This window comes from Lontra canadensis, unplaced genomic scaffold, assembly GCF_010015895.1.
Source record: "Lontra canadensis isolate GAN:19392208 unplaced genomic scaffold, GSC_riverotter_1.0 scaffold27, whole genome shotgun sequence".
NCBI classification, from domain to species: Eukaryota; Metazoa; Chordata; class Mammalia; order Carnivora; family Mustelidae; genus Lontra; species Lontra canadensis.
The window spans coordinates 7174939-7198919 of record NW_022631021.1 but is presented as its reverse complement, the minus strand read 5'-3'; the positions used below and the strand labels follow the sequence as shown (position 1 = coordinate 7198919).

Below are 23981 nucleotides of genomic sequence, written 5' to 3'. Positions count from 1 at the left end.
CCCTTTAACATCATGTTTGTAATGTGTAGGTGGTATGCATTTGTTTAGTTTTCCATTCGAAGTTTGGATATCCATTTTAAGCAAGTCTAAGAGGCAGAAATATCTCTCATATGGAGTAGACACTACTTCATAAGAACTGTCTTTCCTCAAATATTTAAGATACACAATTTTTCAGTAAAGATGGCTGTGTCATGTCATAAAAATATGGGAACTATAACTACAAATCATATTAATTGATACAAGGCTAAATGAATTTTGCACAAATACAGATTATAAAATCAATATTCTGTACAAAACTTTCCTTTATAGTTTCTAATACATTCATAAAAGTGTAAAGCTATATATGCCCACCAGTTCCCATAACTTGCCTTTAAATTGTACTGCTATAAATTTTGGATTAGTTTTTACATGCAGTTAAAGATTAAAAATATTCTTCCCTGAATTTGGAGATTTTTAAAGCATTTTATTTAAAGTGTCATTAAGTCTATTAATTTAACATACTTTGCTCCTTAATGTTTTTATGTAAATTTTTCCTGGCAACCACAGTTCATTAGTGATCTGAGGTTGGGAAGTAACTTTTTTAAACTGAATTATTCTACTTTTTGGTATAATAAATACAAAAACTTACAACCAAATGTGGATTAATAAAAATTTATATGTAGATATAGACTTAATGTGATTTTTAGTGTCTGAAATAAAGAGACCTAGTACAATAATTAAATACAGTATCTCTAAAGGTAAAAGATATTCCATGAATGATGTGGTTTTTTTTGAATGATGCATGTTTTGAAATAATTTTGAAGGCTTCTCTTCTTTGTAGTCAGGAAAGACGTAATCTTCTGGTTTTTAAACCTCTGCTTTAATGAATAATCATTATGGTGCTATTTGAAAATTGGATAAAAATGGGTAAGTTTCAATATATCTGCAACTTTTCATGAGGAAACAATGAACCAAATATTTTACAGTCATCTCTGCCTAATGAAATTTTCAGTGACAATTGCTCTGCCTTGTAGGTAGAAAAGCATTAAGTGCACACATTGAGCCAACCTACAGTGCTCTTCTGTATGTTTTCAATACCAAAATTACCAAGAATATTTTTCAGAATTTCATTCTTTCCTACCTCAAAACTGACATCTGTTTACAACTAGGCATGCCTCAAGTCATTCTGCTGCTATTACCCATAACATGTGACTTTCTTCTTAGATAGAAACAGGAGAAAAATGATAAAATACATTTTAATTAAAAATTCTGAATTCTTTCATTGGTTTGTTTTGGTTTGGTTTGGTTTATGTTTTCATTTCTTCCCCCTCTCTTACTACAAGTCATCCTGCATTTTCAATTTTTCTAAGTCATTATTTTGCAGGCTTAAAATTAAACTGAGTTTTCAGAGGCTCATATGGTTTTTTCCTGTTTAAAGTCAGTAGCAATTTTAATACCCACCCCCCACCCCCAGCCCAAGGGCATTCGAGCATATGGATTGATCCTGTGTAGAAATTCTTTTTTTTCTCCACATGGAACTGAAGATGATAAAAACTTTTGAACCCTGTATCTACCTTGACCATATGGACTTCATAGATAAATGCTCATTAATTTTCAATGTGCATAATTTTGGAGGAATTTCTAATGTAGTATGATGAAATTCTCATTGATTACCTCTTTCAAGAAGTATTTTAATGAATAGAACTTGTAGAATTCCTTAGGGGAAGAGCCTTTGAGAAAAAGTCAAATTTATGTGAATATATCCATGATTTCATAAAACTCTTTACAAAAGACTGGTGGAGAAACTTCTCTGGTGTCTGCCTTTCCCCTGAAAAGCTATGCAGAGTTGTTTAAGAATAGGGTATGGAGATTTTTGAAAGTCCATTAATCAACTTCCAGATGTGTTTAGCTGTGGACTGCTGGAGATCTATAAAAGCATATCAGAATCAATAAAGAGTGATTGAGTAATCTGGACCATCCACAAGCAATAGATATGTAATTTTTTAAATATTATTTTTTAATTTGATTAAAGATATTGTTTCATAGAGCGATGGCAGACTGCAGTAACAAAAAAGCTAAAAGCTCACTAATTCTCTCCTGTGAATTTTTGTTTCCTAATTTACAGTTCTTCATAAGGATATTGGACCTTGCCGAGCAGCAACAATAACAGGAACGCTCTCTAGGATTTCTCTCAACGATGACGAAGAAGAAAAGGGAACAAACCCTGAAGGGCTAAGCTATTCCACACTGCCTGGAAACGTCATTTCCAAAGTCATTATCCAGCAACCCACGGGTATGCACATGCCCATGAGTATGAATGAGCTGGGCAATCAGTGTTTGAAAAAAGAGAACAGTGAATTGCGAAGAACTGTGTACTTATGTACAGATGACAATTTGAGAGGAGCAGATATGGACATGGTCCATCCTCAAGAAAGAATGATGGAAAGTGACTATATCGTGATGCCCAGAAGTTCTGTAAATACTCAGCCATCAATGAAAGAGGAAAGCAAGATGAATATTGGCATGGAAACCTTGCCACATGAAAGGTTATTGCACTACAAAGTGAATCCCGAATTCAACATGAATCCCCCTGTAATGGACCAGTTCAATATGAACTTAGATCAACACCTTGCACCCCAGGAACACATGCAGAATTTGCCCTTTGAGCCTCGCACAGCTGTGAAGAATTTCATGGCCTCTGAATTGGATGATAATGCAGGACTATCAAGAAGTGAAACTGGGTCAACGATATCAATGAGTTCATTAGAGGTAAGCAATTGAATAAGCCTTTCCTTGATACTTGAAATATTTGATATTTGAGAAATTGATTCATAATGACACTGGATTGAGGGAGAAGTGTCATATTACCTTTTCCAGTTATGTACCATACAAAAATTTTTGGCATGTTGGGGTTAAGATTCTAGACATATTTTTTTTTCCCAGTAGTACTCAGAATGCTCTTTCTCAAGATCATGTTTTGAAAGGGGAGCCCTCTATATTTAAAAGGATATGAATCAAAATTCTTTCATAATGGGAAGCAAGTAGAGCACTCATAAAGGAAAAAATAGAAAATCTTCCTGATGTTTCTCAGGTACCAGAGATCCTTTTGGTGGTGAAAGTAGTTCATGGATGGCATTACAAACTTAAACCAAAATCTGGAATTTCTGTGTGAGGGCATCCATTAAAAATAAAAATGGAATGTTTCTGTGGAGTCTTCCATTACACTGATTATAAACTCTATTTTTATGTTAGATCGATATCTTTCAGAGTAAGTGTTTTGCTCTCCACTCTTGTAGAATGATGACCACTAAAATTTTTTATCTTAAATTGTGAGCTCTCAGGAGGGATGTACATTAATCAGATTAAGAATCAGGACTCTGAGGTCCAACCACATGGCTTTTCTATAAAAGCAAATTCTCCTCAGCTTCTTTGCAACTCATAAAATGAAATACAGAGTAATCAATTGTTATCAATATCATTCATCTTATATTACAATTAATCAAGTAAGACCTAAGGAACGTGTCTTTTTTTTTGTTCATATGCACCATGTTACTGTTTTATCTGTGACTTTTTATCTTGTACCTTGAAATTTTGCTATAAACCTACTGCTGATGTATTACATATTTTAGTATACAATGCAATACATGTACTCTTTTGCTTGTATTGCCAATTGTTTTTAAGATGATAGGTCATTTCATAAGACACCACTAAGAGAAAGACACTATAACTTGTCACTTACCCTTTTCATCAGAAATATGCTGATCATCATATGTTCTTGTGTTCAGAAGTGCAGAGAGATAATTGTCCCTCCCTTCTCCCCACAAAGCCATTCCTTCTGCTAGGTCAACAGGAAAAGAGATCATGTGAGACTAGAGTAACTTGATGAGTGGTGTGATTTTGAGATTTTTTTTCGCAACTGGATCAAGGAACTTCTAGATGGGGAAAATGGAAAAGTGGATGGGACCTAGAATAAACTCCTAGATTCTAGATCAATCTTAAACAGACTAGGGTTTCTGAAAAGGATCATCCCCTACAACCAAAAGCATAGGGGCAGTGAGGCCAAGTTAACTGTAGAGGGGCAGGAGCTCCCATGACCATGAGACAAAAGAGGTCTGTCCTTCTGAATTAGCAGACTCACTACTATTTCTCTTTTTCTAACTTGTGTATCCCAGAGACTAGCAGGTCACCTGCAGTACAATCACATAAGCACAAACTGCCAAATATGTATGCAAAATCACAACATTTCAAAAGGATTTTCAGTGAGTGTGCATGTAATAATATAACATAAGTAATCATAATTCTGATGTACTACTTGAAAATCATAATGACCATATGAGTCCTTTCTATAAAGGGGCTCTTTAAAATGTGCTCAAGGGTTTAGAATGGAATTGCATTAAAATATCTTATTATAAAAATACTTTACATCTAAAAGCCTAAAAACGTCTCTGGGTTTAATGTTGTACAGGTCATGTGTGCTTGAACAATAGACTAAATTTCCAAGTGTTGCTCTGTTCAGTTTGTAATTTTTCCAAATCTCCATATCCTTATTATTAAGTATAAGCATCATATGTAACTGTGATTCAGCCAAGAGATCTGCATTTAAATGACTTAGAGACCATAAGGCTTACATCTTATAAAGGAAGAAAATTCAGGATTCAAAATGAAAATTCACTTCCTCATTTTCATTCTTTGAAAGAGTTTAATAGTAATTGCTTATGGTGACCATTTTAGGAGACAGCTGAAAGAGAATATATAGATGTGGGAATGAATAATAAAAATTAGCATTTATATAGCATCTTTCATTAGCAGATCCTCAAATCACCTTAAAAACATGAATTAATTAATCTTCACAACACCTCTGTGTGATGGATAAGTTGTTATAATCCATGAAGTAAAGTCATTTATTCAAGGTTACAGAGCAAGTGCATAGCACATCGAGGAAAAGAATCTTTCTGTCCTGATCAATTTTGTGCTGTCTAAAAGTGACAGTAATGTGTCTGGACATTAGCAGGAGAGCAATTTAAAGTTTGTTTTAACCCTTGACAGACACGTGGTCTTACAGTGAATAAAGACATGACAGGAGTAAAGTTTAGGTATACACAGCTAGAAGATTTTGGAGATAGGACCTTGGCCCATGAAGATAAAGCTGGTCGTGCAGCTTTCCTGATGAGCAGAGTGGTGCATTGTCAGGTTGAGTTATCAGCTCTGCTAGACTGTATCTGCAGGGCCAACCACTGAGGAAGATGATATCCTGGCATTAGAGAAAGAACCAGAAGATGACTATCTCCGTAAAGAGGGGATCAACGGTAACCAGGAGGTGCCTGGAGTCTTTTAGAAGACAATGTGAAGATGCAAGTGGGTGAATATGTAGATGACATGAGGCCCAAACCATGGATCAGCTTGAGTTGTCTCCTGTTCCGAGTGAGAAGGACGATCACAGCCACGGGAACTCCCAGCCCGGGAAGCTGCAGCCTCAGAGGACGGCCAGGTGCCTTAGGGTCCTTTCAAGAATATTTTAAAAATGATGTTCATGTGATTTCAGGAAGTTTCCTCCAGAGGAATGGGTATTCACAAACTGCCATGGTAGGAAGAGGGGTTGGGGGAAGAAGGAGGAGAAGATGAAAGCCACCAGTTGTAGCACAGAATGTGGTATGTGTAAGGAGAAGAGAAGGCAGGGAGAAACACGATTTAAGGGGAAGAAAATGAAAGCCAGAGTGGGTGAGTGTGTAGAAGTGTTTATTCAAATAAGCAGGAGGCAACAAAAAAGGACGGAGGCCCCCCAACCCTGAAGGCAGTGCCAGCTGAAAAGGCTCTAGCCTCCAGGGGAGTTTGTTTAACTCCCAATTCCTGAGTATAAAAAAGTTTGATGAATGCATAAAGTTTCTTGGTGTAAAAGCTTATCCAGATTGTCTTCCTGCCTCATAGTACCTTCTTTTTTCTTATAATGTGTTATCTTCCATCTTCCAAACTGTATCCATTCTCAGAATGGGCTTGATGAGCAATTCTGAGAATTTTAGTTTCTGAAAGATTTAGTTCCCACAACTATGGGATAATTGCAATTTTAATATGATAGAAATCCTCACCTTGCCTCCAGCCCTCGATGTCCTCTAAGCAGTTTAAGGTCAAGAATAAAACTGTCAGGGCTGTCTGGGTGGCTCAGTCAGTTAAGGGTCTGAATCTTGATTTTGGCCCAGGTTACGATCTTGGGGTCATGAGATCGAACCTCACATTGGGCTCCGCGCTCAGCAGAGTGTCTGCTTGGGATTCCCTCTCCCTCTCCTTCTGCCCACTCTAAAATAAACAAATAAATGTGTTTAAAACAATTAAAAAAAAAAAAGAAAAATGAAACTGTCTCTAGCACTCAAGTCATTCACCTTCAATTAATGAAAAGAATGTGTTGATATTCGGTGTTTATATAAAGCAAGTAACCACTACGTGCTATGGAGCACATGGGGAAAAGATTAAGGTATCATATAGTTCTTAAGCCATTTTGAGGCCTATGAAACATAGTCTAAATTTTGGATTGTGGTTCTATTTATTTTTTTAAAGATTCTAGATAATGTCATTGTAAGATTGGTCAGAATTTACTTCGAATCTTTGGAACAGTGGTATTTATTCCACAGCCTGTAGCTGTTAGATTTAAATAATAAATAGACTTCCTTATTCAGAAATCTTCCCAGTTTGTATGTATGTCCTGGGCCTGTTTGGCACACGGTCCATTCTGCACCCTTTTCACCAGTGTCACTAAGGGTCCGTGCAGGTTCCGGGGCTTCTGGCTGGGAGAGATTGGCCACTAGGGGGTGCCGGGGAGAGATTGGAGGTGGACAGAAGAGAGAATCCCAGGATATTTCTCCCTTTCTCATCCATTCTGCTTTGGACACCATCTTGTGCTTTAGATACAGTTTCTTAATGTTTCTGGCTTTGGCCAGGGGCCTCAGCCCCTGAGCCTAGTTGACAGTGCCATCTCCTTTTGTCCAGCCTGGAGGCATACTCACTTTGGCTAACCTCTGGGTTACCTCGTGATCCTGTATGTGTAGCTTCTCAGCTCCACTATCACTAGAATTCTTATGAAACACTTTGCTCAGATATAAATACATGAGTGGTTCCTCTTATTCTCCTGACAAATTGTGTCTTAATTTTTCTTATTCCTGAGGAAACCCTTAATGAGTAATCAGAGTTAGATTACAACACGATTTTATCAAGACCAGAAAGTTCTGCTACTCCAGGTTTTCTGACCATTTTGGTATAAACTTAACAATATATCTGAAAACGTTGTCAGTTAAGTCTCCCTCAATTTATAATTGGGTAGAAAGGAATGCCATTCTAGGCTCCCTTTTTATACTCCAGTTTTCTGGACATGAATTACAGAGCTCTCATCATAATGGGTTTTAAAGGTAAAACATGTTAGCTATAATGTCACATTACAGTTGCCTCCCATAAAGCTCTTGTGAGGATCAAATTAGATAATGATGTGCAAACCCTTTGAAACTTGTAAGAAGCATTTCAGATGTAAGGTTGTGTTATTATTTCATTACCATTATATCTTGAATTTCTGTGAAGAAGCTTGAATGCTATATTAAATCAATATTTACGGCTTTAGACAAAATATTACGGCCTCACTTGGGAGCTGGGAGACTGTCACTAACAGATACCATTATAAAACTGACCTTTGAACAGAAGATACTTTTTCTTTTTTTACATTTTTTTTCTCACAAAGCTGTGCTGAAAGGAAGGCTTGCCCTTCTTTACTGTGTGTGGGTTTTTGGTTTTTTTTTTAAGATTTTATTTACTTATTTGACAGAGAGAGAGAGAGGGAACACAAGCTGGGGAAGCGGGAGAGGGAGAAGCAGGCTTCCTGGGGAGCAGGGACCTTGATGTGGGGCTCAATCCCAGGACTCTGGAATCATGACCCAAGCAGAAGGTTAACGACTGAGCCACCCAGATGCTCCCTTCTTAACTGTTTTGTTTTTGCTCCTAGGTTAGGGAATTTTGTCTTTTATGAAGGTATGCAAACAAAATTAGCTGAAATAAAAGTCATTTTTCAAAATTAATTATCCTCAGGTTTTATTTTCACAGATATTTTGAATGGATTTGGTATCAAAGATTTCTCCTTGAGTATGTTCATGGCTCACTCCATAATAAAACTTTTAATGGCAGTCATATTGCCATTTATTAATCACTGCAATTTATTCCTTGCAGTGAATTTTCTAGTGTCTGGTCCAGTTTAATTTGAAGTGACACAAACAATGAATTATTCCCTCTGAGAAACTATTCATTATTCTAGAGGATTTAGATATGGAGAGATGCCTCAGTGCCTATACTTGCTAAGTATTCCTCTGTGTGGCCTCATACTCTTGTGCTTTTTTACTCTTAAATCATCCTGAACTTTTTTCCCTTCCATTAGTGATAAGCCTGCATTCCCCTCAATTGTCTTTTAATTGGCTGTCAGTTAATCCATTCATAATGGTTTTCTTTGTGTATTTAGTCTGCCTGCTTATCCACATTCTCCCAAAGAATGAGAAAAACAGCAACAAAACAAAAGAAATGAGTCACATTTTGGACTTGTTTAGCTGCCATCGTGTACCTCCTCCAATTATTCATCAATAATTTTGTGAATTATTGGGCCAGGCCCTTTGGTAGATGCTAGGGATATAAATGTGATCAAGACATGTGGATCCTATCCCTGTGGTGAATAAACTGTATGGAAGAGAGAAATAATTAACTGGTAACAAATGAACAATCTGTAAGAGTGTACTAGGCTGGGTCAGGACCATGGAATGTGAGGGAGAGACTTGATAAGGGGGTTGACGACTCCCAAAGTGCTGTATGGAGTGAAGTTAAGAAGGAATATGGTTTATGAGGCTCTGTCTGGAGGTTGAGGGGATGTTTTAGGCAAAAGAAACTGTAATGCAGAGATAGGAAGGAGTTTGGAATACTTTTCATAGGATTCAAAGTCCTGTGTAACAGCGGGTGAGCTCCTTAAGATGTCATTGGCATAGGAAGAAAAATAAAGCCAGATTTTGGAGAGCCTTGTAAAACAATTGAAGCAAACAAGGACTGTTAAGTGAAAGATGGGCATGATTTCTCCATCCATCCACCCATCCATCCATCCATCTATACATGGTTTGGAGGGAAAGATTAGGATTCAGTGGTATTAGGAGAGGAGATAGAGCAGAAAGCTGGAGGACAGTTAGGGAGCTACTGAAGTTATCCAGACAGGACAGGAGAATGACTTTGACCACAGACATGATAATGAAGATGGAGAAGAGTGGACGGATCAAGAGAGATTTCAGAGGTGGAACAGACACCACTTGCTGGTGAATTTGATATGCAACGTGAGAGATGGGGAAAATGAAAGGTGACTCCTAAGCCTCTAATTGGACCAACTAGATATCTGACACTTTCTGGGTGGGAAAGACATGAAGAAGAAAAGAGTAGAACTTAAAAGTGGTATTTACCACCATGGAATGAATTCTATCATCTAGGAGAGAAGATGAGAAAAAAAGAGAATTCAGGAACTCAACACTTAGAAGATAGTGAGATAAGGGAGAGCCAGCAAAGCACACTTGAGAATGAGCTACAGCAAATAGGAAGAGGAAAAGGAAAAGCTAAGATCATGTGTTTTATTGGGGAAGTGATTAAATTTCAAAAGCTTCTGAGAGTCCAGCAAGCTAAGGACAGAAAGTTGACCTTGGAAATTGACCAGATGGAGCTCATCAGAGACTTTAACAAGAAGAATTTGAATGAAGTGTTAAGGATAGAATAAAAGTTACAATGAGTTCTAAGTGGAAAATTAGGAAAAGGAAACCACATAGAAGACCTGAAGAGATTTTTGTATCCCCTACTATGACAAAAAAGATTCTTTGTATTAAGTTATTTGAGAAGTTGAGGAAACAGAGACAGAGGGAATCTGTGTCTTCATAAAGTATTTTAACACCACCCTGGCTTATTTTAAATTTATATGCAGCAGTCCTTCAGTTGTCAACTTTATCAGAAAAATTGTTATGACTTGATCACTTTTATTAATAGATTTTCATTTTTTAAAAGATTTTATTTATTTGACAGAGATCACAAGTAGGCAGAGAGGCAGGCAGAGAGGGAGAAGCAGGCTCCCCACTGAGCAGAGCGCCCGATGTGGGGCTCGATCCCAGGACCCCGAGATCATGACCTGACCTGAAGGCAGAGGCTTAACCCACTGAGCCACCCAGGCGCCCCTAGATTTTCATTTTTTAAATGTATAACCACTTTTTCTAACCACTTTTGTACCTTACAATAACTTCCAAGCGAACTCAGAGGGACATTTGAATAAACATGTCAGTCAGTCACAGTTGCCATGAACTTGAGTACTTTTTGAAAGACTTTCCAACTTATTGCATGTATACCAAGGATAACAGAACTGAACACTCTGGTTCTTGTGACAACATGGTTTCCCAGTGCCAGATATCCTCTTTAAGATAAACTAGATTTTGCAATGGGAGGCACATCATGGAGGTGGAGGTCAGCTATTACGTGTTATTGTATGATTGCTTATAAAGTATCCCATGTTCGAATGGTTAACACAATTCTTTTATATTGCCATTAGATTTTCTCTCAAGAAGTAACATATTGAATGCTTTTTTTTTTTCCTCTTTTAAATATAATTGACAAGCAAAAGTTAATCTGCTTGAACTTACTTTATGGCTAGAAAACATCTCAGTCCCACTGCTCTCAGCCTTAGATTGATGGGGTCCTCCATTGTTACTCTTGCTGAGTTCTAATAACAATCAACAAATTATCACAGGCATCTTAGCTACAAAATATTACCTCTTTTACCCCTGAGCAAGTAGTGAGAGACAGTGGATAAAACCCAGGGTTTAGAGTCAGAAGACCTGAGTGTGAATCCCAGCTCATTTGCTTACTACCCAGTTTTTAAGTGGACAAGTCATTTTAACTACACTGGTCCTCCGTGTCCCTAATTCATAGAATAGATATTAAAAAATGATACTTTCCTGACCATCCCACAGGGCAGGTAGCAAATGTGAAAGCACTTTATAAACTATGAAAGGTTGGTACACTTGGTCAGTATTGTGGGGATAGGAATAATAGGACACAAATTTTAACCTCCCAGGGGCTCTGAAAATCTGCCACATTTTTCCCATTCTCTAATTTTTAAGTCTTCACTGCTTATCCCCAGCATCACCATCTTTAAGCTCTTTTGATTGAAATCTCTGCGCTTCATTTATTTCTTATTCTAATTCGTCAAGGCTGCTGGTTATGATATACCTTTATAATTTAATTTTCTCAAAATTAGATAGAAAACAGAGAAATGGGGGTTGCCTGGGTGGCTCAGTGGGTTAAAGCCTCTGCCTTCGGCTCAGGTCATGATCCCAGGGTCCTGGGATCGAGCCCCGCATTGGGCTCTCTGCTTGGCAGGGAGCCTGCTTCCCTTCCTCTCCCTCTGCCTGCCTCTCTGCCGACTTGTGATCTCTGTCTGTCAGTTAAATAAATAAAATCTTTTTTTAAAAAAGAGAGAGAAATGTATTTATAAAAATATATCCATTTCCTTTTTCATATTTTATATCAACATAGGTGCATAGGTGACATCAGCTGTCAGAAGCAGAATCTCTTTCCAGTGTTCTTCTAGGTTCCCATCTCTTGTTCTTGTTCCTAAAATATGGGGCCTGTGATAACATGTGTCTCTCAGCATTTCCAGTTCTTAGGCTACACAGCTTTGCCTTCAGAAACAGAGCAAGGTACAGTTATTATGACCGTTGGCAACAGAGAACCCCTCAATGCGTGCAGCAGAAGGGCCTCTTACTTGCTGGCTAGCGGACCCTTTACCATAGGATCTCACCATTTAATTTTCAAGTGGAACGCAGAGCTCATGATTAATGTTCTATAATAACAGCTTAGAACTGTTCCCATGTTTGCGTTTTGCTGTATTAAGGAAAGAATTTTGCTTAATGTATAGTTACAAAAACGTCCTGCTGAGTCACAGTGCCAAGAAGGCAAAGCATTCAAGAGCAGAATGGAAACACTGACATTCAATCTAGCATACAGTAGCAAAGTGTGATGTGCTACATTGGAGCCTCTTTTTTTTTTTTTTTCTATACAACACTGTTAGTGAACAATAGTGGCAGGAGATGGCAAAGGAGGCCTGGGTTAAACACTTTCCTACACACTTTTCTCCTTCTGGGATGTCACCACAGCTAGGCTACAGTGATGCTGGCGACAAGGACCTAAATGACATCAATGTGCCATTGGCATTTAATAAAGCCATCTCCTTCCTAGTGCTCTCCATCATCATACTTGAAACCTGGGTTCTATAATCCAACTCCACCAAAATCAAATAATTTCAAAACTTTTAGGCTTTTTTTTTTTTTTTTAACAAAATCTTTCTTTTAGTATATCCCCTTCTTCTAGTAAAGCATGCTTGGGGGAGTTGGTTACATAGGGACGCTCTGGTTCTACAGTGATGTTGTAACTCTAGCTGCAAAAATGTAAACAGGTTTTTCAATAAACTATGTTAGAGCCTGTCTCTCTCTGCTATTTAGCAGTTACAAGAATCAACTATCATGGATAGGATTCCCTGATAGGTTTTTGAAATTAAGGTAAGTATTGGGATAGAAGAGAAAGAAAAATTTTAAAAAGTTTGTCTAAAGGTTTACATGATATTCAACTACCTAAATAATACTTGTTTTTAATATTTATTTTTTGTTTCACTCCCACTTCCTCCCAAAAAATCCAAATTAAAAAAAACAAACAAAAACAAGCCTCATATTGGAAACTTGCTTTTGTTCTCTAAAAATTTGGAAGATCCGTTCTACATTTACCAGATATCTCCTTCAATATCAAATCCCTCTGAGCATATGCTAAGTGTACCTTTCCTACACTAATATTCAGAGTCACTTTAATTTCATTTAAGTAATATTTCCTGATTTTATCAGGTTTATTGCCTAATTTTATTAATACATGTTGATCTATAACTAGAATTAGGAGCTGCTTAACAGAGTCAGAGGCATAGAGGAACACTGAGATATTGACATCTACATTTATGTTTCTCTAGGGTTGGACAATCATCATTATTTTTTTATTAAATTAGAATACTGCTGCTTCTAAGAACTAGCAGTTAAGACTTTCCTATCACGGAGAATTGTCAAATACCAAAAAATCTGTGGTTGAGACATACAGACTTTAGGACTCAGAGGGCCAGAGAGATTTTGGTAGAAATGAAGCCTGGAGATAGGCTGCTAGAAGTCTTGAGATGATTAGATGATTTGTACATAGCTTTTAATCCTTTGTGTCTCTAAAGTAAAAAACATAGCTTTCCTATAACAGATGTAAAGTCTCCTTCAAAATTGAATGTTTTGTGTGAATTTATATTAAAAAATTCCTACTGAAAAATTAAAGTTAAGAGGTCAACATGAGAAGTACTCTGTATTTTTATATTCTTCCATTTTAAAGGAAGTTCAAAATAAGAATGAAATCATTTGTATGAAAGAGATGAAATCATAAAAATTTCAACAAACTCTTCTGTGAAGGAAAACTTGTAATACAAAGATGTGCAGGACATTTTATTGAAAATAATTTTCATTTTATTTGAATGACTAAACATAACTTTATATTGGTTTTTCTTCTTTTTAAAAAAATCTTACAGAGAAGAAAATCACGATATTCAGACCTTGACTTTGAGGTAAGTTTCTATGGATTTTTAAAATAATTTTAATTGCTTGAATTCGAGATTGACATATAATTACTTAAACATATTACTCTGCAGTATGTAGGAGCTCTAGTTTTTTAAAAATTAAATGAGAAGTCAAACATTTTTTATTAGAGTTCATACTGTAAAACTACATGTAGAAAAACATTTTAACTTCTAATTGACTTAGATGTATGCTAAACTGAGATATTCCAAACAAGGAATCCATTTTATAAATACTAAGACAAATGGGCAATTTGTGGTAAGGACTGAATTTGATCAATCCAGTTTGTTGTGAGGTAAGAATGTTGTTTTGTTCATTTCTCACATTTACAGCGATTATATTGGTTTTACTTCAGTAACTACCTGAAAAGAGAGCCTCTGAGAATGCTTTGGCTGGTTAGCTAGACTTTTTCTGGAATTGCCTTGTGTACTGATTCCTATTATTTAGGTTCTCTGTGATACATTCCAGATTCTTTTTTCCAATAGCAAGTGTTGGTTCAGTGTGCTCCTGTGTTTTTAAATGCCTTTTCACAGATATAAACAAGATGAAGATGTTCATTTTCCAATTTGCATTGAATTTATATTGATGTTGTAATATCGATGCTAGAAATTACTGAAATCATACCATTTGAGCAGCTTATGCTAAGCACAAAATTAATGATGTATGAGTGTCACATAAAAGGCACTTATGCATCTTGATAATTGGATATGATTCACAGCCTGCCGACATAATTGGATATAATACATTATAAATGTCTCTAGCATATTTGTACTGTTTTGATGCTTACATAGAACTTGAAAATTTTTAGTTGATATTCCTAAAATTATGGAAACCTTTTAGTATATGGAAGCTCCTAAATCAATCATTTTGTGTATGTAGATGAATGTTGTAGCTCAGCAATATACATCAGGTATCAAAAGTGAGACTTAACTTTTTATTTAATGCATTGGTGAACACACTTTGATTTTATCCTAAGGAGAATTGGCCTTTTTTAGTAAAGCTTCAGAGTACAAGAAACAAACTAACAATAAAGAATCTGACCTCCATGATTATGTGGCAAAATTTCCTGCTGATGCATCTCAGTTGTAGCAACCTGGCATGGGATAAAAACTTCATTCTATTCTGAGTTTTAGGGTACAAAGAAAAAACATTCGGCAATCTTTTTTTTTTTTTTTTCACTTTTTACTGCCTTGTAAGGGACAAATAATTTGTTTTCTATTCTTTTTGATTACCCAAAAATAGAGGATCATTGTGTATTTACTTTTATGTCCTAAAAGCAGTAAGTTGTGTTACTACAAAGAAAAGGAGGTGGTAATTAATCCATGAGGTATCAGGGACAAAATATAGTAAAAGCCTAGATCTAAAATTAGGTCTCAATGCAACCAACCAAAGGTATGTAATCATAAGCTCTGAAAAGAAATCTAATCATATTGGGTCACTTGGAGCATTAGAAAAACTATTCCTTTTTCATGTATTCTTTATAGAGACTGGTAGCAGATTCCTTAATCAGATGCTTTTCCCCCACTGCTTAGTATCCCAACATATAACCGTGGTGTTATCAAAATATTGACTGGTAATGGAAAGATGTTGCAACACAACAAGCGTGGGTAGTTAGCTCTTTAATTACTCTAGTTATCTCATGATTGCTAGAAGTACAGAGTTGGGAGCAGGGGGACACTTTGAGATATTACATTTTCTTTACAAACTTTTTAGTACCGCTCCCCTGAGTCTGTGCGCAGCTGTAGGTATGTGGCAGATATCTTACAGATGGTGCTCAGAAAAATTACTGCCAGCTTTAAATGATAAATTTTAATATGATATATTTGTACTTTGGGGATGGTCCTTGGAAAAGAGTCAGAGTTGCCTCCCTCTCCTTTAAATCAGGCTGGATAAATTTCGTTTATATCAAACTACTTGCTAGTCCCCCAATTCCCATCGCATAAGCTTTACCACACAGTAGCCAATGTAGGCATTTTACCACTGACAAGCAGATTTGTCTCCTAGGCTCCTGAAGATATCTTCCCTTTGGGCCAAAGACACTCCCCAAAGTCTATACACAATAACAATATTCTCTCGACTCGTACATCCATAAAACATTGGCCAGTAAGTGTTATACCTGGGGAAAAGTCCTTTTATGTTGCCAATCTCCAAGAAAATACTGCATTTTTAGGAATAAACAGAGCAAAGTGTTGACTAGTCAAAATGATGTAACATCAGTTCTTACTTTTGGGAAAGTATACAGAAAATACTATAGTGATATCCCTCTATTCCTCTTCTATCTCCTTACTGGATTTGCATTCTCAGCTCCAAGCAGAGATCTAGTATATAGTGTCAACCTCAAAAATTGAACAAGTTAGAAACAAAGGTTATCATGCAGCAAATGAGTTAATTTGGGAATTGCAATTCAGGACATGCAAGCCTGGAAAAGAAAAGGGGAAGTTGGGAGGTACTGTTTTAAACATTCCTTGAAAGCAATGCCCATCAAGAGTCAGGTTTTCTGTATTTAGTGATTTTGTCCGTTGGTGCCGGGAAGGACCTTTCCTGGTTGTCATGTCCCACTGTGCAAGGAAAGCATGGTTATTGGAAACCATTTAAGGCCACATTTGAGTAACAAGGGATAGAAAGGAGAACTCTCAGGCATTTCCCACTTAAAGACTATATCTTAAAGAGGGTGTAAGCATTAGAGATCATCTTGAAAGGTTGAGACAGCATCACCCTATTGGATAGGTTATTTCTGCAGATGTGTGACAGACAACAGGCACAGAATTTTTAAATGATTATACAACACAAGAGAGGCAGAATAATAAATCTAGTTTATGGAGGCACCTGGGTGGCTCAGTTGGCTAAGCATCCCACTCTTGTTTTTGTCTCGGCTCAGGTCATGATCTAAGGTTTATGAGAACGAGCCCCACATCAGGCTCCATGCTCATTGTGGGGTCTGCTTGTTCCTCTCCCTTCTCCTGCTTTTGTTCTCTCTCATTCACTCTCTCTCTCTCTCTCTCTCTCTCTCTCAAATAAATCTAGTTTGTATATATGGTCCTACATGAGAAGCCCAAACCTGGAAGTAATGAGCTATAAATAGATGAGATATCAGGAATCAGTTAGGTTTTTTTTCTCTTAGCCCGAAAAAAGACAAAACAATAAAAAATGTTTTAAATTCCAGAGTTTATCCCCCTTAGCCACAGCCTGGGAGATACAGGTGATGGTTTTATTTTTCTAGGCCAATGCCAAGGTAAAGGAAAGAAGGAGGGAAAGACCTTTATATTTAAAGTATGAAGTCTTGATGTGGTGTCTTGAGTGGAAGTAGTCTGCCTTGATGTCTGCTACTTCTTTTCCATTGATCGAAAAATCTCCAGGGTTTGTACAAGATAGGATGTCAGGTGCAACCATCTTTAGCTGTGGGATGTATGTCCAAAATTCAAACTCCTGAAGTCTGGCTGTCATTTGGGTAATGAGGAGGAGCTGGTATAGTTTCTTTCAAAGAGGTTCAGGGACAGTCTTTGTTCCAAATCAAAAGCATGGGAAAAAATTGGAAATATTAGTTTGGAGAGTGGTAGACAGATATTTGAGAAAAACAAAAGAATTCAGGATCTAGTACAGTTAAATACAGGATTAGAATCTAATATAGAGAGAGGTTCAAACATAATTTTTCTCTCTATACTTACCCTGATATTTATCAAAGATAATCACAGTAAAACTAATTTGTGTGCCTTAAATTTGGCCTGAGTACTTATACAAGTGTAGCAAGAATAGTGATTGGCCATATAGGCTCTTTTTAAGACTGCTTTGCTAGAGGGATGCTTGGGTGGCTCAGTCGGTTAAGCTACTGACTTTGGCTCAGGTCATGATTCTAGGGTCCTGGGATTGAGTCCCACATTGGGCTCCTTGCTCAGTGAGAAGCCTGTTTCTCTCTGCCTCTGCCTGCTTGTGCTCTCTCTCTGACAAATAAATAAGATCTTTTAAAAAATTAAAAAAAAAAAAGACTGCTTTGCTAGAACTTTGTAAGCAAGGTGCCAAGTTGATTTTTCTGAGGAGCTTTATTGGCTCCATAAAGTAGCGTTAATTTCTTAAAACCTGTCCTGTCAAATCTGAGTCTATGAACATCTCTCTCAAAATAATCCAGAACCTTGGTAAAGTAGCCAATACTTCCAATTGTTATTACAAGGAGAACAGATTCTCACTGAATTTATGTAAATAACTATATTGCCATGTGAAAAAATCCTCAAGAGTTTTTGAAATTCTGGAGGGATCAGGTAGGGAGAAAAAGTAAATTTTTCATCTTTGTTTACAAAGATATATTTTACCAAACTGCTGTATTTCATAGATAGCTTTAAAGAAGGGAGTAAAAGGGGTCCTTTTAATGTAGCAAGCAAAATATTAAAGGACCAGTAATGTTTGAAAACTAGAAGTCATAAAAATTATAATCATCTTCATTCATTCAATACAATGTTATTCTTATTACGCCTGTACTTAGTTTTTACATCCGTTCGGGAAATTTTTACCCAGTTCAGTTTATTATCTCAAAGTTATCAGAAACCTGCACTTTATTGAGCTTTTTCCCTGAATCTTTGAGGATGAATTACTTCTGTAGGTACACTTTTGTAAAAGTATCAGAGTAAAACCATAATTCCCTGTAAATGACAAAAGATTTTAAATGCCCATTATTAAAGATCTGATGCAAGTTCATTGTAAAGGAGTTGACAAGAAAATTTGGTTTTCTGTATACTTTAAGATAATAACTGGAGTTATGGCCAATAACATTATACCAAGACATCAGATTTCTAGGAATTTCATATAATTTCTAAAATATTTATATTAATAACATTCACCTGCATAACCAGGGTGGTTTATCATCACTTATTGGAAAATGCTTCTCATGTAATTTAACATATCAAATAACCCTACAGGGCTTAATGTCTCTCTTTTTGTAAGAAGAAAGAACAAATCTATCAAGATGTTTTAGGGACTTCTTGGAAAACCCAAAGTTAGTTCAAGGTCAAAAAGACTATTTAGAATTGGATTTGGGGAAATTTGTCAAAAATATCAAAGTTTTTAAAGCTCTTGGTCAAATAGGATTGATGAAATAATAGTTATCCATTTAACCATGAAAACAATGGAAGATGTTAAAAGGCAAATATAGAAAGTCACAAAGTTCCAAGTTAAAACTTACATAATCAAAGCCCTGCTAAAGAAAGCAAGTACAGAAAATTACTTTAACAAAACACAGAATCCTTTTTTTTTTTAAAGCCAAATTACTTTAAAAGAAAAAAAGGGGGACTTTTTACGATCTATCAAAAGCAGACCAATAGTCTAAGAAAAATTTGTCCTTTTAGCAAATAAAAGAAAAATTGAAGTTTAATTTTACATAAATATACTATTAATTTTAAAGCTTATTTTTAAACCCTTATAAAAAATTTTATCTAGCTTGATCATACATAAAAATTTTTTCCCAAGATTCCTTTTTCACAGACCTTATATAGCTATGTCCATCTTAGTCTGTCCTGTTTCCCTCAACAGAAATGGATCTCCATACCTCATATTTTTTTAATACCATTTCTAACCAAAAAAGATACCTTACTTTCCTTGTATACAGTTATTTCCCTTATTATTCCTACTAGCTTTAATTACATATGTTAATTAGGATTGTTAACACATAGAAACCGTAATTAGAATTCTTAACCCTTAGAAACCTGAATTTTTAGTGAAAACTAAGCAAGCAATTACAAACTTTTACATCAGCATTTTTTAAGGTTGGCAATTTCATGAATACATTTCATAATTTCTAGTATAATTTTTCAGTGTGGTACAAAATATGTTCATTAATAGACCCAAATATCTTTTGTCTCTCTGTATAAAAAGAAGCCAGAAATGGATAAACCTATATTCAGTAATTAAGGTGTCCATCTTCTACCTTATTTAGAAATGATGTATGAATATCCATCATTTACTTTAACTTAGCAAAACTTTAAGGTTACCAAAATGTATTAGGGAAACTAAAAGTTTACCTAAAAACCTTTTATCTTACTTACATTTATTTTAACTTAGTCTTAAAATTATGTTTAGATACCCACAAAAACTTAATGAGATATTAGACAACTAGCCATCAGCCCAAGCTCTTTTCTTGCTCACAGATTTTGTAAAAGAAATAACATGAACTGATTGCACTTTAATAAACCTCACTAGAACAAAAGTTTTATATTTAATGCTGAGAACTCTATAATGTTGGTTCATTTTCATTGAACCAACAATCTTAAACTAGCTTTTAGATCAAATATTTATCCAAATCATGTGAACCTGAAAAACATTTGGGTGAGTGTCTATTAATATTTCTGAAAACTTAATTTATAAATGCTTCATTTTCAAGCCAATTAAATAGGGCTCCTTTCAGAAATTAACTTTGGCAAGTTACCCAGAAGTAGAAAAATACCATATCTGTAATAGACATACATAGACATTCATAGACACAGACAGATATGCAAAAAAGGACCCCAGAAGACACCAGAAGGTTTTTTTGGGTTTTTTTCATTGTTGTTGTTAATTTACTAATCTCAGTAGGTAATCCATTTATAAAAACTTGAGGATCTTCTCTGGGTTTAATAAGTTCTTTAATTATGGTCCATAGTTTGGTAGATGAGGAAGTGGGGGTGTACAAGAGGTGGGGGTGGTGCAGAAGAGAAAGAAGAAATTGGTAATGAAGACAAAGAGGATAGGGAAGGGGGAAAAGTGGCCTCAGAGCCCCTTTTGTCTACTTTGAATTGTTTGTGTGTCTTGGGTAATTTAAAAACCTGATTTTGCAAAGAGGTGATTTTAGAGTCTTGGATACATTTGGAAGACTCCAGGTACCAACTAAAACAGGCATCCTTTTTACTCTGTTTAATTTTAGAGCTGTGGTCTTCCAGTTTGGTTCTGAGAAAAACAAGTTTGGGAGGTCAAAAGTTTTCCACAGTGACCATCGGAATTCTATATTATCTTCGGTTGAGTTGGTCCACTTGGTTAAGAAAGTGCATGAAGAAGGGTCATAGTTTTGAAAACAAAACTGGCCAGGATCCCAGAAGGAGGGTCCTTTGTAAAGAATTTAGAGGATTGTGAATCCCATACTTTTAAGACCAGAGGCACAGCAAACAAATGAGCAGTCACCAAAAGGCTGATGCCTTCAAGAATAAAGTCAGAGAACTCAACCAAACAGAAGCAGCTTAACTCTGAAAAGAGGCTTACTTTGCCAAAAGGAAAAAAGATGACTCACAGAGTGTGCACAAGGCTGAAGTGACTACCATACACAATGCCTGGGGTTGTTAGTTCATCCGGGTTCATCGCCTTCAGGTCCCACTTCTGACACCATATAATGTCAACCTTAAAAATCAAATAACAAGTATTACTGAGCAGCAAATGAGTTTATTTGGGAATAACAGAGGACCTGCAATTTGGCACATGCAAACTATGGCAAACAGTTAGCAAGTCCAGATAACAAAGAGGGACAGCATCCTTTTGTAGAGGAAAGGAGGAAGTTGCAAGGGGTTGTTTTGAACAAAATTTCATTGGAGGCAAAAAGGAGTTCAAAGTGGTGGCAGCTTCTCATTGCCTGCAGGCAGCTTGCTGCTGCCAGGCTGAGAGAAAATCTTTCTTTTTCCTGCTGGTTATGTGGACTGTGATGAGTGGAAGTGCATGAGAGCTCTCCCTTCATGGATTCCTCCATTTTGAATGAGGATTCTTTTATTTATTTTCACAATAGTAGGCATTTGATAATTTATTTTGTAAAGGATGGTTTAAAATTGAAATTAGTCCAGTTTGCTTTAATAAAAAGTTATCAAACATTATGTCTGAGTTGGGGCAGAGACCAGTATAGAAAATGGACTAGGGAGTTAACACCTCAAAAAGAGCCATACTGGACATCAAAGATATTTACATGCTATGCAACGTAAGGAGATGAATAACAGGTTGAGATTCCAGGAAGAGGAAAAGTATGGAGGTTGGCTAAGGTATGGCATGTTTGAGAAACCAGAAGCAAATTAAAATTCACTGAAACATGAGGTCTATCGATAAAAAGAGGAAGGAATTTAGAAACTATATAGTGAACAGCTTGCACCCCAAGGAAGGAGTTTTTACCTAATTTGTTACTAAAAGCTGCTAAAACATTCTGTTCTATTTTATTGTTTGTTTTTTAATGAGGAATGATTTTCTCTGACCTGGAATTTAGAAAGATGACTGTGGCAGTAATAGAAAGGAAGGATTGGAGTAGAGTGAATGAGGAAGTTGAAATACAAATTTGGAAGTGACTAGTCCAGAAAAGAAAAAAAGAAGTGGTAGGAAAGGATAGGAATGAAGGGACATGGCAAAGTCGAGATCTATGGAGTTTGGTCCTTAACTAAACATAGGAGAGGATCCTACAGGTCTGAGCCTGGATTTCTAGTAGTATCATTGACAGATCTAGGAAAATCAAGCAGACATCTAGTTAAGCCAAGTTGCATTTTAATACTTTGGGGATTAAGGTGCCTAATAGGATGTTAAATCAGAGATATCAGGCAGGTAGTCTAAATTAGCTTTCTTGAATTGAGGACAAATCTCAAGGAATTCTTAGAAATGCAGGAATACAAACATCTCAAACTGCAATAGACAATATTATCCATTTCGTGTTAAGAAAAAATGTATGTCTAGAGAGGTATTTTTATCTTCTCCTGAAAAAACATGGAGATAAACCTTATCACTTTCTTCTATGGAATGATGTAAGCTCTTAAAAACACCTTAGAACATTCCTTTGAAAGCCCTAATGAACCCCACACATCCAGTAAACCCATGCTTTTCAAACTGAGGAGAGGTGATGGTGAGCAGAGAGCACAAGAAGTCATCAATCCAGGATAATTATGCCCATCTTTGTGGGGACATGAATTTTTAGTATATTTGGGGTAATATAAATAAGATAAAATATTTTAATTTTATATTGTTATGGACACAGCTAAGCTATGGCAAAGAAGATAAAATTTCTGTTACTTCCTAAATATAAAGCATATTTGTCCCTATCCCCCCCGCAGTAAGTGAGCTCTGTTAGGCAATCAGTACACTTTGAGAGGAAACATTTGAGCAATCCAGTCCTATGCTACATCTGTCTTTTCTATAATACTAAATTAAACTATTGCAAATATTTGCAGCCAAATATATCCTGGGATGACAGTGACAAAAAATAATACATACCTTATTCAGTTTATTTTTTTAGATCCTTTGTCTAAGTCCTAGATATATATTTATTCAAATAGAAACATACTTGAAACATAACTAGACACTAGTAATGTCAAGCAGGCCATGGGGCTCCAAGTTCTGTCTTAGGGATACTCTGGGACTCTGTCCAAGGAAAGTACATAAATCATTCCCTTTTCACAATACAGTTTCAGGAATCAAGATTAATTCCTGCAGTGTGTGTTGCTTCCTTAACATTAGTTTTCGTTCACTTCAAACTAGTATTCAATAACCCACTCTGGATTGAGGACTCCTATGCAATGCAAAAAAGAAGAAAAATAAGCATAGGTTTATACTGGTAAATATGAACAAGGAGAGCATAGGTGTCTATATTCCTAAAGCTAGAAAAGCTAATTAAGGCAAAGTGCTTTCTAAAGTCTATCAACATGATTTCCAGGCCCCATAATCTAAAATTTATAGCTGGGAGATTCTCCAACTTTTTCTAAGAGGTTTCTCTGTTTCTAAAAATCTGCATATAGTAATGCCTACCTTATCTGTAATTCCAACTTAAATCCTAACTCTGTCATTCACACTTAATGAGTTTAGAAAAGAAAACTTCCAAGCAGTTTGTTTCAAACCCACCTGCAGGCTCTTTATGAGCCACTTGTATGGAAAATAAGAGAGCACAATAGGATCAGAATAAGAGATAGGGATCCTGTCTGGGGCCAGTTAAGGAAGTCTCGTCTTCAGCTGGGAGACCCCTTAAATAGGAGAGAAGACAAGATTTATGAGAGCCTCTTCCACATTGTAGGCACCTTCCCTGGCCTATATACATATGTCATTTCATTTATCCCATGCACATTTACTGGGCATCTGCTAAATATCAACCATTGTGCCAGCTGTCAGGGATACAAAGATAAGTCACTATCCACAAGGTGTCCAGAGACAAGACGTGGAGACCAGCCCTTCAAAACATAATGGCATGTTGCATCTCCTCTCCCTCATATCAGGGAGATCATATGCAACATGGGGGGTTAAGGGGGTAGGAGAAGAGTAAATGAAACAAGATGGGATTGGGAGGGAGACAAACCATAAGTGACTCTTAATCTCACGAAACAAACTGAGGGTTGATGGGGGGAGGGGGGTTGGGAG

At 36.3% G+C, this 23981-nt stretch overlaps 1 protein-coding gene across 4 annotated transcripts in view; it reads left to right on the top strand.

Moving 5' to 3' along the window:
* ADGRB3 (adhesion G protein-coupled receptor B3) overlaps positions 1-23981 on the top strand; it is a 721557-nt gene that overhangs the window by 682036 nt on the left and 15540 nt on the right. For all 4 annotated transcript variants that reach the window (XM_032864447.1, XM_032864448.1, XM_032864444.1 and 1 more), the window contains 2 exons: positions 2105-2748; positions 13616-13651. In XM_032864447.1, coding sequence (XP_032720338.1) covers positions 2105-2748; positions 13616-13651 — 680 coding nt within the window. The remainder of the gene's footprint in view (positions 1-2104; positions 2749-13615; positions 13652-23981) is intronic.